The sequence below is a fragment of the Ranitomeya variabilis genome, chromosome 1 (assembly GCF_051348905.1).
Source record: "Ranitomeya variabilis isolate aRanVar5 chromosome 1, aRanVar5.hap1, whole genome shotgun sequence".
In the NCBI taxonomy this organism is placed as follows: Eukaryota; Metazoa; Chordata; class Amphibia; order Anura; family Dendrobatidae; genus Ranitomeya; species Ranitomeya variabilis.
This window is the reverse complement of record NC_135232.1, coordinates 217,423,412-217,437,728: the sequence shown is the minus strand read 5'-3', so window position 1 is coordinate 217,437,728 and position 14,317 is coordinate 217,423,412. Positions and strand designations below refer to the sequence as shown.

General features: G+C 44.1%; 1 protein-coding gene across 1 annotated transcript in view; it reads right to left on the bottom strand.

Annotated features, from left to right (window-relative positions):
• Nucleotides 1-14,317, bottom strand: part of CUX2 (cut like homeobox 2) — a 643,055-nt gene that overhangs the window by 204,785 nt on the left and 423,953 nt on the right. The window contains exon 5 of the mRNA XM_077292557.1: nt 1,083-1,223. Within this exon, the coding sequence (XP_077148672.1) occupies nt 1,083-1,223 (141 nt within the window). The remainder of the gene's footprint in view (nt 1-1,082; nt 1,224-14,317) is intronic.

The window sequence follows — 14,317 nt, the reverse complement described above, 5'->3', positions numbered from 1 at the left end:
AACCTGTACTGACCTCTCGCCCTGCATTAAACCACCTTCTGTATGGACACACGATGCGTTAAGGTTCCCATTTGTTAATTATGCCAATTATAAGTTCTAAGCTGAGGTGCATTATCAACTTTTGTATCTTTGCTTACCTCTATGTTTTGTCAGAATAATCAATTTCCTTCGCTGACAACACATATTTAAAACATCAATTGAAACACTCAGTACAATAAATCTATCATCTGCAGTACAAATCAGTGCAGTTTTACCATCTTATGGCAACTACAAATATAACAGGCTGTAAATAGGAACAAAAAAATGTTTACCTGGTCATAATCTCCCAGGAACTTCAGTAATACAGGAAATACACAGCATAAAACTGCAATTACCATGGGCCTTGGGCCATAAATCCTATTACTACCAAGGACAGTATCTTATTATTACATACAAATGCAGAAATTCGTTTTCTTACAGATATCTTTTGGTTAGTAAATCTACTGAGGTTTCCACATGGATGTATTTGAGGCTACTATAATGTGATGAGTTGACCATCACTGGTCTAAAAAAATCATAGCTGCCAACTGTCCTAGATGTCACAGGACTTCCTAGGAGTTATGCATCTTGTAACAATCCCTGAACTCCCCTAACTCTGCCACTCTTTTCTGTTTTATGCTGTGTCAATCCATTGCAGAGATATTTACACTTGTTGCTTGTAGAGAGCAGAATGTGAGATCTCTATTGGCAGATCAACTTAGTGTTCCTTCAGAGTCTTCTCTGGATGGCATGTGCTTTCACCCTTCCCCACCAGATGCTGCCAATCTCCAGAGAAGACTCTGAAGAAACTCCCAGGTGGTCTGCAAACAGAGATTTCACATACTGGGCTCCAAACAATAAATACGAATATCTCTGCAATGGAGTGAAGCAGCACAAAATGGAAAAAACAGGGGAGTTCACAGATTTTTACTTAGTTTTTTTTACTCTTTTTTTAGAGCAAGTGATAGATCGTCTTTAAAGAAAGGATCATTTTACTTAGAATGGACAATACTTAAACTTGGACAATATTGGGATAATGGAGATGTAAGTGACTGTGCAATTACCTTTAGTTGTAGAGAAAAAGTCAGAATACTTCTTCCAATGCCGGCAGATTTCCTTCACAGCTTTATTCTCAGGCTCTAGGCATTGAAGTTGCTGTAGCCGGTCTTCTAAACCACGTGCTGCTTCTAGTAATGGTGCTGGGTCTGTATGGATATAGGATGTAATAGTCAATGTTTTTTTACAAATTTAGACCTTGACGCATACACACAACTTGTGTAATTATCAGAATTATAATGATTCTAGAATCATTATAACGTATAACAATTAGAAAAATTCACAGTACTTGTTTCAAATGAACAGTGTCAGCTGCGGTCTAAGGGTTAAGTGACTACTGTGGGGAAAATAATGGGGACAGAACAGTTTTCTGTCTACTGAGGACACACAAAAAGCTATTATAGGTCTAGGGAAGATTAGTATCCACAGTATTTTGCCCTGTACTTTTTTAGATCAGATCAAAGCGCTTAGAAATTGGAATATGTTAACCCATGCACTCTAGACCTCTTGACAACATTCATTTTACCATATAATGTACTGGAAAACAGGAAAAAAAAAGTGTGATGAAATGGTGAAAAAAATAATAAATTCTGCCGTGGCTGCTTTAGTTCTGTTTCTGTGGCATGTATTTATGGTAAAAATTACACTGAAATATGATTTTTCAGGTCACGATACCAACCTTGCCAAGGTTTTTTTTTTTATTTACTGTACGTGATGAACAAAAATGTAGAAGTTTGTAAAAAAAATGTTTTGTTTGTGTCGCCATTTTCCTAGATTCGTACAATTTTTATTTTTCCACCAATTGAGCTCTGTGAGGGCTTGTTTTTTTTTTTGTATGCCAAGCTGATGGTTATATTGATACCAATTGTAGATACATGCAACATTTTGATCGCTTTATATTGCATTTTTAAAGCAGGAGTTGTGATCTAAAAACTGCAATTCTGCTGTTTTTATTTTCTTCCTTGTTACAGCTTTTATTGTATGGGTTAGTAGAGTTTATATTTTGATAGATCGGACTTTTATGAACTGGACAATACCAAATACGTTTGTTTTGTTTTTTTATTTCTTTATTTTTAATGGCCAAATATTGACCAAATACTCAACGTGTGAATGTGGCCGAACAAGAGACAGCGGAAATTATCAATCTATTCATAAATTGTCAGGGGGAATAGCAGCGGAACAATACAAAGTCCTGAGGAAACATGTTCCAGGATTGTTATTATATGGAGCATACAACACACTATCACACACATAGTACACATGGAGTTAAGTCACTTTGCAATACCAGAAAGATTTGCTTCTTTCTCCTCCTGGACTGATTGTTCACTCTCAATTCACAGTAAAAACTGTACTTTTTTCAAAATGTTAAGGGGGAGGGATGAGTTAGAGGAAAACAAAGGCATTCTGCGGAAAGGGTTTGACAGTTACAACTCTGCATAGAACTTTATGAGCACCAACAGTCACCTATCTCAGTCATGGAAAATCTGTATTCACTGAAGACCTCCCCCACACATCCATGTTTAAACACGTATGTGAAAAAATGGTACTGGAGCCATCAGTGTTTTTCATCAGTGTTTTTCCGGTATGGATAAAGAAAGAATTAAATTACAAAGCTTCTCCAATACTTTGCAATGATAAACATGTACAGCATACAGATGGCACATGGATGCCACATGATTTTCACCGACCCATAGACTTGCATAGGCCCTTGTGATCCATGCCGTCAGAAAAAAACGGACATGTCTCTGTGTGTCTGTGTGCTTTGCAAGGACACACGATCTTTGTGAAAACACGGACATGTGTATAGTAGCATTGGTTATAATAGGTATGTGTGGTATCTGTGAGAAAAAAAAAAGCGGCTGCCACACATACTGGAAACATGGATGTGTGAAGGGGACGGAACACAGATTTTATACTTTAATTGAGAATTTTGAGAATGAAAGATTAATTCAGAAGGAGAAAGAAGCATGTTTGTCTATAAGAAATATTACAAAGTTTCCTATTTCCGTGTGTATTATTGATTTATGAAATCAAAAGTAAAATGATGGTTACTCTTTAAAGGGAATCTGTCAACTTATACATGCTGCCCGAAATGTGGGCAGCATGCATCAGTTCATGGCTGTGCGGTCAGAGGAATGTAGGTTTTACTCTGAAATGCTGTGGCGTTTCAGAGAAAAACATACTTTTAATCACCGCCAGAAACCCAGTATGCAGGACAGGAAATGTGGTACTGTGCAGTGTATACAGCTCTGGCAAAAATTAAGACACCACCACATCAAATCCCTGTCATCACCAGCCCAATCTCCAGACCTGAACCCCATTGAAAACCTCTGGAATGTAATCAAGAGGATGATGGATAGTCACAAGCCATCAAACAAAGAAGAACTGCTTACATTTTTACGCCAGAAGCAGTGTGATAGACTGGTGGAAAGCATGCCAAGATGCATGAAAGCTGTGATTAAAAATCATGGTTATTCCACAAAATATTGATTTCTGAACTCTTCCTGAGTTAAAACATTAGTATTGTTGTTTCTAAATGATTATGAACTTGTTTTCTTTGCATTATTTGAGGTCTGAAAGCACTGTTTTTTTTTTTATTTTGACCATTTCTCCTTTTCAGAAAAAAATACAAAAATTATTGCTTGGAAATTCAGAGACATGTTGTCAGTAGTTTATAGAATAAAAGAACAACTTACATTTTACTCAAAAATATACCTATAAAGAGAAAAATCAGACAAACTGAACATTTTGCATTGGCCTCTTAGTTTTTGCCAGAGCTGTATATACAGAATAATACAGATACTGCAATTTACACCCAGTGTACGGGACAGGAGAAGTGGTACTGTGCAGTGTATATATACAGGACAGGAGGAGTGGTACTGTGCAGTGTATATATACAGGACAGGAGGAGTGGTACTGTGCAGTGTATATTTACAGAAGGAGTGGTACTGTGCAGTGTATACAGTATATACAGGACAGGAGGAGTGGTACTGTGCAGTGTATATATATAGGACAGGAGAAGTGGTACTGTGCAGTATATATACAGGACAGGAGGAGTGGTACTGTACAGTGTATATATACAGGACAGGAGAAGTGGTACTGTGCAGTGTATACAGCGGGGGATATAAGTATTTGATCCCTTGCTGATTTTGCATGTTTGCCCACTGACAAAGACATGAACAGTCTATAATTTTAAGGGTAGGTTAATTTTAACATTGAGAGATAGAATATCATAAATAAAATCCCATTGTATAAATTCTATAAACTTATTTGCATTTTGCAGTGAGAAATAAGTATTTGATCTCCTACCAACTATTAAAGGGAACCTGTCACCCCCAAAATCAAAGGTGAGCTAAGCCCACCGGCATCAGGGGCTTATCTACAGCATTCTGTAATGCTGTAGATAAACCCCCAATGTATCCTGAAAGATGAGAAAAAGAGGTTAGATTATACTCGCCCAGGGGTGGTCCCGGTCTGGTTCTGGTCTGATGGGCGTCGCAGTCCGGGGCCTCCCATCTTCTTACGATGACGTCCTCTTCTTGTATTCACTCTGCGGCTCCGGCGTACTTTGTCTGCCCTGTTGAGGCCAGAGCAAAGTGCTGCAGTGCGCAGGCGCCGGGAAAGGTTAGAGAGGCCCGGTGCCTGCAAGGTTCCTCTGCTCAAGAAGGCACATGTGCAGGCCCATCTGAAGTTTGCCAGTGAGCACCTGGATGATTCTTTGAGTGATTGGGAGAAGGTGCTGTGGTAAGATGAGACCAAAATTGAGGTCTTTGGCATTTACTCAACTTGCCATGTTTGGAGGAAGAAATGCTTCCTATGACCCAAAGAACACCATCCCCACTGTCAAGTATGGAGGTAGAAACATTATATTTTGGGGGTGCTCTCTACTAAGGGCACATGATTACTTCACCGCATCAATGGGAGAATGGATGTAGCCATGTACCGTAAAATCCTGAGCGACAACGTCCCTCCCTCTGCCAGGACATTAAAAATGGGTCGTACCTGGGTCTTTCAGCAAGACAATGACACAAAACATGCAGCCAAGGCAGCAAAGGAGTGGCTCAAAAAGAAGCACATTAAGGTCATGGAGTTGCCTAGCCAGTCTCCAGAGCTTAATCCCATAGAAGATTTATGGAGGGAGTTGAAGCTCTGAGTTGCCAAGTGACAGCCTCAAAATCTTAATGATTTAGAGATGATCTGCAAGGAGGAGTGGATCAAAATTGCTCCTGACATGTGCGCAAACCTCATAATCAACCACAAAAAACGTCTGACTGCTGTGCTTGCCAACAAGGGTTTTGCCACCAACTATTAAGTCTTGTTTGCCAGAGGGATCAAATACTTATTTCTCACTACAAAATGCAAATAAATTTATATAATTTATGCAATGTGATTTTCTGGATTTTATTTTTGATATTCTATCTCTCAATGTTAAAATTAACCTACCCTTAAAATTATAGTATGAGTGATATAATGTATATAGAGCAGTCGCAGTATCACCAATATAATGTATGCACAGCAGTGGCAATATCAGCTATATAATGTATATACAACAGTTGCAGTATCACCTATATGTTGTATACACAGCAGTCTATATACATTGTAGAGGTGATACTATAACTGCTGTACATACAGTTGTGCTCAAAAGTTTGCATACCCCAGCAGAATTTTTGCTTAAAGAGAAAATGCAGTAGTTTGACAATAATTGGCTTCACCCAACCACTAACCATGAGTGGAGAAAAAATGTTGGTGTTATCATTCATATTCTCTGAAAAAGGCCAAGAAAGCAAAAATTCTGCTGGGGTATGTAAATTTTTGAGCACAACTGTACATAAAGAAAAGTTTCCATCTTGGGACTCACCCAAATCCCTGAGATGGGAGATGATGAAGAGCTGAAGCGGGTGGCAGAGGATCAGATCTCTGGGACTGGTGAGCAGAGCGCCAACTCCACCCAAGAAAAGATGTTCTGAGGCTGGTACTGACCAGTGTCAGACAGAAAGAGCCCTGTGTGTGCCGCGGTGACCCTTGTCAGTGTGTGTAAACACACACTGGCCCTTTATTCAGAAGTTTTATAGAGCCAGCAGCCCACTTTTGCAGTTCAGAGCCGCTGGTCCACAGGGCATTTTCACGCCTTGGATGATTGCCAGTCTGGGCCTGCTGCTACGGTTTGGGCAGCATGTATCAGCTGACAGGTTCACTTAAATATTGGGCAAAAGACCTTTATATAATAAAAAAGTATAATTTGCAAGATATTAGATGTTACTTTCTTTAATCTGAGCACTGTTATTTTAAATAAGGGTGTACTTTCCTTTCATGAAGTGAAGTGTACTATTTGTAGACAGAGTCTGACCCCGCAGTATACATCATGCACAACTTCATCCTACTCAGTGATTACTTCTGCTCCACAATAACAAGGTTACATTTTAAAGGTCAAGAAATAGAAGGCATAATAAAGGAGACAATATGACTCATTCAAGTACTTTGATAGCAACTCCAGGGCCAGCTGACCCTCTTTTTATCAGAAGAAATGATTTATCACACTCTTCAAACAACTCTACTGGAATGATCTTTAGAAATCACAACATGATCCTAGGACGCATTTAGTTCTAATTGCAAATAAATGGTGATCAGATGGTAGAAAGACCATAAAAATCAACCCCTGGTGAGCTCAGACCCGCAAGCGGACAAGTGCAAACACCAATTTCCCAAAAGCCATTTATTAATGGAAAACACTCTATAAGTCATCAAGGTAGATCCACATTTAGTATTGTAAATAAGGGTAAACATTAGAAAGTAGAAACATGAATGAGTAAACAGACAAACCGTATAGAAGATTCAGAAAAGCAATGATGAATACTAATTTTCATATTTATATGAAGTACAACATAGAAGCTATTAAAATATTCATCTTCATTACTGTATACGTATGTACAATCACGTCTCATAAGAGGACAGCCATCCTACTAACTGTAGGTCAATAGTAGAAATGCAAGTGCGTAACGATAGTGGGTGTAGGGGTTACACTTGCATCTCCGTAGACCCAGAAGCCTGTGGGGGGTCCAGAAAGACCATATAAGATGACCAATACTATCAAACTCCTGAGATAGTTGGGTGTCCTATTGAAGATTTTGCATAGGGACCCAAAAGCTTCAAGTTACGCTATTGGAAATGCCTCTTTGTAGTGCACAAGGGTATGGAGCATCTCAGGTAACCTTTTTTTAGTACAAGAGGGTATGGAGCATCTCATGTTACTAAACTAAATTCCCTGAGCCTAGTCTTATACAGTACTTAACATCGCGGCTTCAGACCTGCGCCCTCTTGCGACCGCAACTTCGGACTGACCAGAAATCAAAAGTACCGGTCAGAAGCCCTTAATGTAAGTCTCCGAGAGGTTCGGTCTGACCTCGCTCCAGCTCTCATAGACTTACATAGAGTTGTGGCTTCTTCGCCATTGCTGAAGACCCACCAAAGCAACACCGATAAGAGATGAAGATGGCTGCTGGTAAGTATGAGACTATGTGTAGGGAGCTTAAATTAGTGGCACCATTCCAGTGCTACAATTAAAAAAAACTGGAGTAGTGCTTTAACAAACCTGGTCCTGCTTTCAAATGAGATGTGCCTACAACTCTTTCCTGTCTAGTCTTGTAAGATTAAGGTGTGACACCTCACCGATCAGCTTTTATTTGGTACGATTGTTACCGCGTGTAACCACTTTGAACATTGCCAATGTGTAGAGGCCACTGGCGGGTACTGTCCATATTCTTTTGATTGGAAATGTTGTGCAGTATCCAGCAAAAGCCACGATACATTGAATAGAGCTGCGCTTTACAGCTCCACTCAAAGTCTTTACATCCTGCTGCCGTCGGACTTTATTCCAGCTGATCAGGTCAGATTTCTGTGTTTTAATGTAAGCAAAAAGATTTTCATACCACATAGATTATATTGTTGACAGGTCCAATTATAATTAATTGCCCAGCGTGCAGGAGCGTCTTACCACACAAAATTGGTAGGTAGCAAATGAAAACTGTAGATACACTTGAAATATTCAGCAACACTTTGCTTCACTGTTCCTTAGTGCGCTGCTTTACTACGCTGTGAAAGTGCCACATTTTGCACTGTCCATGGTACTGACAGTATATATATTATCCAAAGTGATTTTTTTGTGTCTATGAACACCCAAAGTGTTGTGAAAATTACTATTACTATTTTGTTTAGCCACAAAATAAAGGGAGAAAGTAATAAAGGAACTACATATAATAAACTTACTATTTTATGCACTATAAATGGCTGCATAAATGTTTCTGGATTTTGTTACAATACTTTTTTACTAAAGATATTATCCATTGGAATATAATTGAAGTACGGTAGTCTAAAGCTGAGGTTTCCAAACTGCAACCAAACATGGCCAAAATATTCACAATAGTAACAGGAAAGACAAATGGGAGAATCTCTCCTTTTTAGTAAAAGACATTGATAGATCAGTGATTAAGGGGCAGTTGTCTCAACTCTCCACTATGATGAATTTAGCCATACACGTTTGTGGCCCACATTTACAATGCAGGGAACTTGTAGCAATACATGGTGCTTATTCAAATAAATGGCACCCACATATTTCATGGCCAGACTGAGTCTTAGCAGATGTCTGTCCTGAGGGGTGTCCTGTGTGAGTGAACCAACCCAAGTATGATACACATATTTCCTAATAGGACAAACGTGCATCAGCTTATGTTGTGTGGCAACCCAATACTTTGAAAAATAATATAAATGGAACCCCAGCTGTTTTAAGACTACAGTCATAAAAAAATGTATGCAGCTATTTCTTTGTTTCATTTCTCACAGATGTCATGCAGAACCGTGATGTAGAAGAATAGTCACAGTATGCGCTTATGCAGCGCCCCCACTGTCACAGGGCCGAGGGGTACCCGGTACCGGGCCTCTGAGTCTCTGCTCTGGGGTTGTCACGGTGGCTAGGCCCGGTCCGTGACCCTGCTGAGGGGCGCTCCAAATAAATAATAGGTGTGGATGGTGTTGGTAGTGCGGTGCCGGTCGCAGTCAATAACGAGGACACCAGGTTGCAGTCTCTTTACCTCTTTACTGAAGGTCTCAAAGTCCTCAATCCGGAATACGGTTAACCAGGCTGCGCAAGTCCGGCCGGTCCGATGGCACCTCCAGAGTTCCCTTTGCAGGTGGAAATCTGTGCCTTCCTACTAGCGCTATGTGTTGTGGTCCTCCCCTGCTGAGCTTACGGGATAGTCCCCACAACTGTTGTGTCTGTTTCTCGTGTTCCCTCACAACTCGATTAGATGATCTTCTGCTAATCCTCCGTCCCTCCCTGGTGTTATGGTTGGGACGCACCCGTATGACGGGTAGGCTCGGAGCTCTTCCGGGACCCTAGAGTCGCCCCTCTCCAAAGGTTGCCCCCTATGTCTGCGTAGGTGATTTAGGTGAGACAGCCCGCCTGTGACTGACTGTCCTGCCGTTGGTTTGAAGTATGGCTTAGAGCTCTGTACCTCCTCGGCGTTCCGGCCGCCGGTTGTTTGCACCTCAGTAGGATGTTGCCTCGATCTTACAGCACGACTCCTACTGGTATTCTCCTTCTTGCTTTGATCTCGTTTCTCACTTAGCACAATAAATCTCGCTTCTTGTCCTTTCTTAGGGCACCGCCGCTATGAAGTGCAGGCGCGGTCCCGTAGCTTTCTCTCTGTTTGCCAGGCCTCTGTCAGGATCCCACCCCTGACAGGGACCCTACCGAATCTTCCCCTACAACACCCTCTGCCACAAGGTGTTGCCTGGTTCCAACCCAGTCAGCGTTCTCTCTAACTTCCTGCCTAACCCCCAGTTTTACCAGACTGTGAGGAGTGGCCTAATGAATAGTACCCTTAGCTCCCCCTGGAGGCTAGACTGTGAAATGTATTGGTGTATGTGATACCTGGTCAGATGAACTCCTTCAGTGCCATCAGACGTACCATAGCCCCCCTTAGCGGCGGAGCCACAGTACTGCAACAACCAGGACTCTGGGGCGCTGCACTCCCCCCCGGTTAAATCCAGTACTCCTGGACTGGGAAGAAAACAACAATACATGTCAGCAAAAAGACATACAATTTTGAAAATGCAAGTACAAGTCAACTTTTTAAGAGAGCTTCCCTTTATGGGAGGTGAGGACACTTGAACGTTACAAACATGGTTAAATACTTTTTGAATAACTTTACTATAAATAACTTTTCTTACCCACCCGGGTATTCTACTAAGTGCAAAATTTTGAACAATAATTTAACATTGCCTTTAAGGACGTACTCGCTAAATCCACTAAAGACCTTCTTATATCACATATAAGGCTAATTAACTTTTATGCATTCTCCTTCTTTAAATCTGCAGGACCGCCTGTCCTAACCGCTCCAGACCTACTGCCTCTCCTTTCTGTTACAGGACCGCTCCTTTCCGCCCGAGCCTACTGTCCTTCCACTACTATACACAGTATAGAGCATATCATTTTTCTTTCAGTTTAAGAGCACTGAACCATCTCTATATGGCTCCTAGGAGGACTCACTACTAACCCCTACGGGTTCACTTCCTGTCCTCATTCCTCTATTAACATTATTGAACATTTCTTACAATCAACTAATTGGTTACATTTAACTTTCACATATCAACATCATCAATACTTTCTTTTCAGGACATTATTGCCATTCAACCATCTTAAGGCAACACTGTTCATAAGTGCAGGATGTGAACATCCCCTTTAAGAGGGGACCAAGTCTCTATGAGGTAGTGCAACTTCTCAAGCTGCAAGTCCGTATGCAGCAAGGACTCCAGTACAAGTTCCAAGAACCGTATCTTCGCAAAGAGTCCGTCTTTTATATAAAACCAGTAGAGAGCACCTTTAAGAAGGTGCAAACTATATACAAGGAGTTTGTATCATGCATTGTTCAGGATTCAGCAGTTCTGGATAACTTGTGCAAAAAGTAGAAAACAAACAAAAATAAGAAACAATAGGGATCCTGGGTCAACAAAGGGATCCCTTTAAGAATAACCCTAGACGGGTTTTAGTAGCAAAACAATGGAGGAAAACAATGAAAACAATTAACTTATTTACAGTCATTAAAGCATTTTTGCTTACTCTGATGGTGGCTGAGCAGGGGGTGGTCTTCGATCCCCGACCGAGGCAGCACCTGTGCTGGTAGTTGGTCTCTCAGGTGCCATCAGATCAGCCGGTGTCTGGATTTGAAGGCTAACCCTGCTTGCAAGCTCGGCGGCTGCTACAAGGCAGTGATAGTGGTGGTGATAGTAACGAGATCTGTCAAATCTGGATCAATCGGGGCCACGGCAACAGGTGACGCTCCCTCAGGTTCACACCGGTGGACGTTCCGAGCGCACCATCCTTGTGCATTCCGGCGGCGAGTGTAGGTCACCTGATCCCCCCTTTGCAATGGGTCACCATCTTGACTGCAGCAGGGAGTTTTTACGTTGTAGCTAGTAACGAAGACGTCAGTTGGTAGTCCCGGTTCCTGTATGGAGCCCCAACCCCTCTTCGGGTGGAAGGCTAGCACAGTCCCCCGCTTTACCACGTCGTTCCTGTTGTGCGCAGGCTTCCTGCGTTGCGTCTTCGGCATATCAGATTGTTCTGTTCCATCTCGGTTTTTCCAGTGTTGGATCAGACATTGTCTATACTGTTCCCAAGTGAGCACAGCAAGGGTGAGGCTCTCCCCCGGAGCTCCATACAGCTCGTTCCAGGGGGTGTCCCACCAGAGGATCACCCCGTCCGGGCCTACATCTATGGCTTCCCCCATCTTGGTCGGTAGTGGAGGTACCAGCTTCCCCATCTCGTCGGGGGTGAGGACTACCCGCTCCACTGAGAGGAAATGGTTATTGTTGCTGGGGTGAGGAGCGGTCACAGGAGCGGGATCGGTCAGGGGAGCCGGATCGGTCGGGAGATCAGAATCGGCCGGGGGAGTAGGGGTGCCGTCCATACCTGCGCCTGATGTGATTCCACCAATGTCGATCTGTTCCGTTGACGAGGACACTGGAATCGGCTGCAGCCCGGACCGCGGCTCTTCCGGAGTGGCCTCTTGATGTGGCTTCACCCTCCATGGCTCCGTGGCTGGGATAGGTAGGCTCGGCTCCTCCACTGGCGGCTCCAAGGAGTTCAGGTCCTTCACCGGCGGTGGACGCGAGTCCGCCTCTGATGAGTGAGGGCAAGCCGGGATCACCTCGCCGTTGCTCGGGCACTTGCTGCTCATCGTCGCTGTCTGGCATTCGGTGGCAACGCATGCACCTGGCTCCGCCATTTCTCCGAGGTCGGGCTCCTTCTTCACCTCGTTCCCGCCGTTGCAAATCAGGGGGCGGTTCTCCTCTGCTGCTGGGTAGGTCGTCCTCTCGCAGCAGGAGTCGGAGGGGGCGGTCGCCACTTCTGGCGCCGCTCTGGTAGTCTCCTCCCATGGCACGCCCTTCTTCTCCCTCTGCGCTCCATGTGGCGTTGCAATGGCGGCGACTTTTGGCGGGAACTTTTTGGCGGCAAGCGATAACACACAGTCTTTGCAATAAAGTACAGTCCAAGCACAGTAAATCACAGTTCCAAGGCACACATGACCCGATTCTTCAGGCTTAAGTAGATCCTGTTCGTGACGCCAAGTTTTGCAGCGCCCCCACTGCCGCAGGGCCGAGGGGTACCCGGTACCGGGCCTCTGGGTCTCTGCTCTGGGCTTGTCACGGTGGCTAGGCCCGGTCCGTGACCCTGCTGAGGGGCGCTCCAAATAAATAATAGGTGTGGATGGTGTTGGTAGTGCGGTGCAGTGCCGGTCGCAGTCAATAACGAGGACACCAGGTTGCAGTCTCTTTACCTCTTTACTGAAGGTCTCAAAGTCCTCAATCCGGAATACGGTTAACCAGGCTGCGCAAGTCCGGCCGGTCCGATGGCACCTCCAGAGTTCCCTTTGCAGGTGGAAATCTGTGCCTTCCTACTAGCGCTATGTGTTGTGGTCCTCCCCTGCTGAGCTTACGGGATAGTCCCCACAACTGTTGTGTCTGTTTCTCGTGTTCCCTCACAACTCGATTAGATGATCTTCTGCTAATCCTCCGTCCCTCCCTGGTGTTATGGTTGGGACGCACCCGTATGACGGGTAGGCTCGGAGCTCTTCCGGGACCCTAGAGTCGCCCCTCTCCAAAGGTTGCCCCCTATGTCTGCGTAGGTGATTTAGGTGAGACAGCCCGCCTGTGACTGACTGTCCTGCCGTTGGTTTGAAGTATGGCTTAGAGCTCTGTACCTCCTCGGCGTTCCGGCCGCCGGTTGTTTGCACCTCAGTAGGATGTTGCCTCGATCTTACAGCACGACTCCTACTGGTATTCTCCTTCTTGCTTTGATCTCGTTTCTCACTTAGCACAATAAATCTCGCTTCTTGTCCTTTCTTAGGGCACCGCCGCTATGAAGTGCAGGCGCGGTCCCGTAGCTTTCTCTCTGTTTGCCAGGCCTCTGTCAGGATCCCACCCCTGACAGGGACCCTACCGAATCTTCCCCTACAACACCCTCTGCCACAAGGTGTTGCCTGGTTCCAACCCAGTCAGCGTTCTCTCTAACTTCCTGCCTAACCCCCAGTTTTACCAGACTGTGAGGAGTGGCCTAATGAATAGTACCCTTAGCTCCCCCTGGAGGCCAGACTGTGAAATGTATTGGTGTATGTGATACCTGGTCAGATGCACTCCTTCAGTGCCATCAGACGTACCATAGCCCCCCTTAGCGGCGGAGCTACAGTACTGCAACGACCAGGACTCTGGGGCGCTGCACTTAGAAACGATAAAAGTTAAGCAGCTATCTCTCTGAACTCCACCAAGCGCTTCTGTGTTATCCATGAAAGAGTCTCCTCTGGTGGCAGATTATCACTCAGAGAACAAAAGGATAGGTCGGTCGATGGAAATCCATCGTGCCTGATTCTTTCCCATCAGGGGTAAATTTGGGATGTCCCCATACACATAAGATTCCCAGCCGATATGGCCGAAATTGGCGGAATCGCCTGACTTTAGTCTGCCTGTGTCTATGGGGGCCTTCATTCTGGGAGATTTTTGTGACAAACCACTTGGCTTGGACTGAGGTATCAAAAATAGGTCGGTTGGTTGAACCTGGCGGCTTCTCAGCCACTTCCCTGGAGTGACAGGTCTTTCCCTGCTTGCGTTTATAGGGTGAGATGTTATGGTTCTCAATGGCAAGAGAACATAGCCCAGCAAACATACGAACTAGCTCTTGGAAGGATGGAAA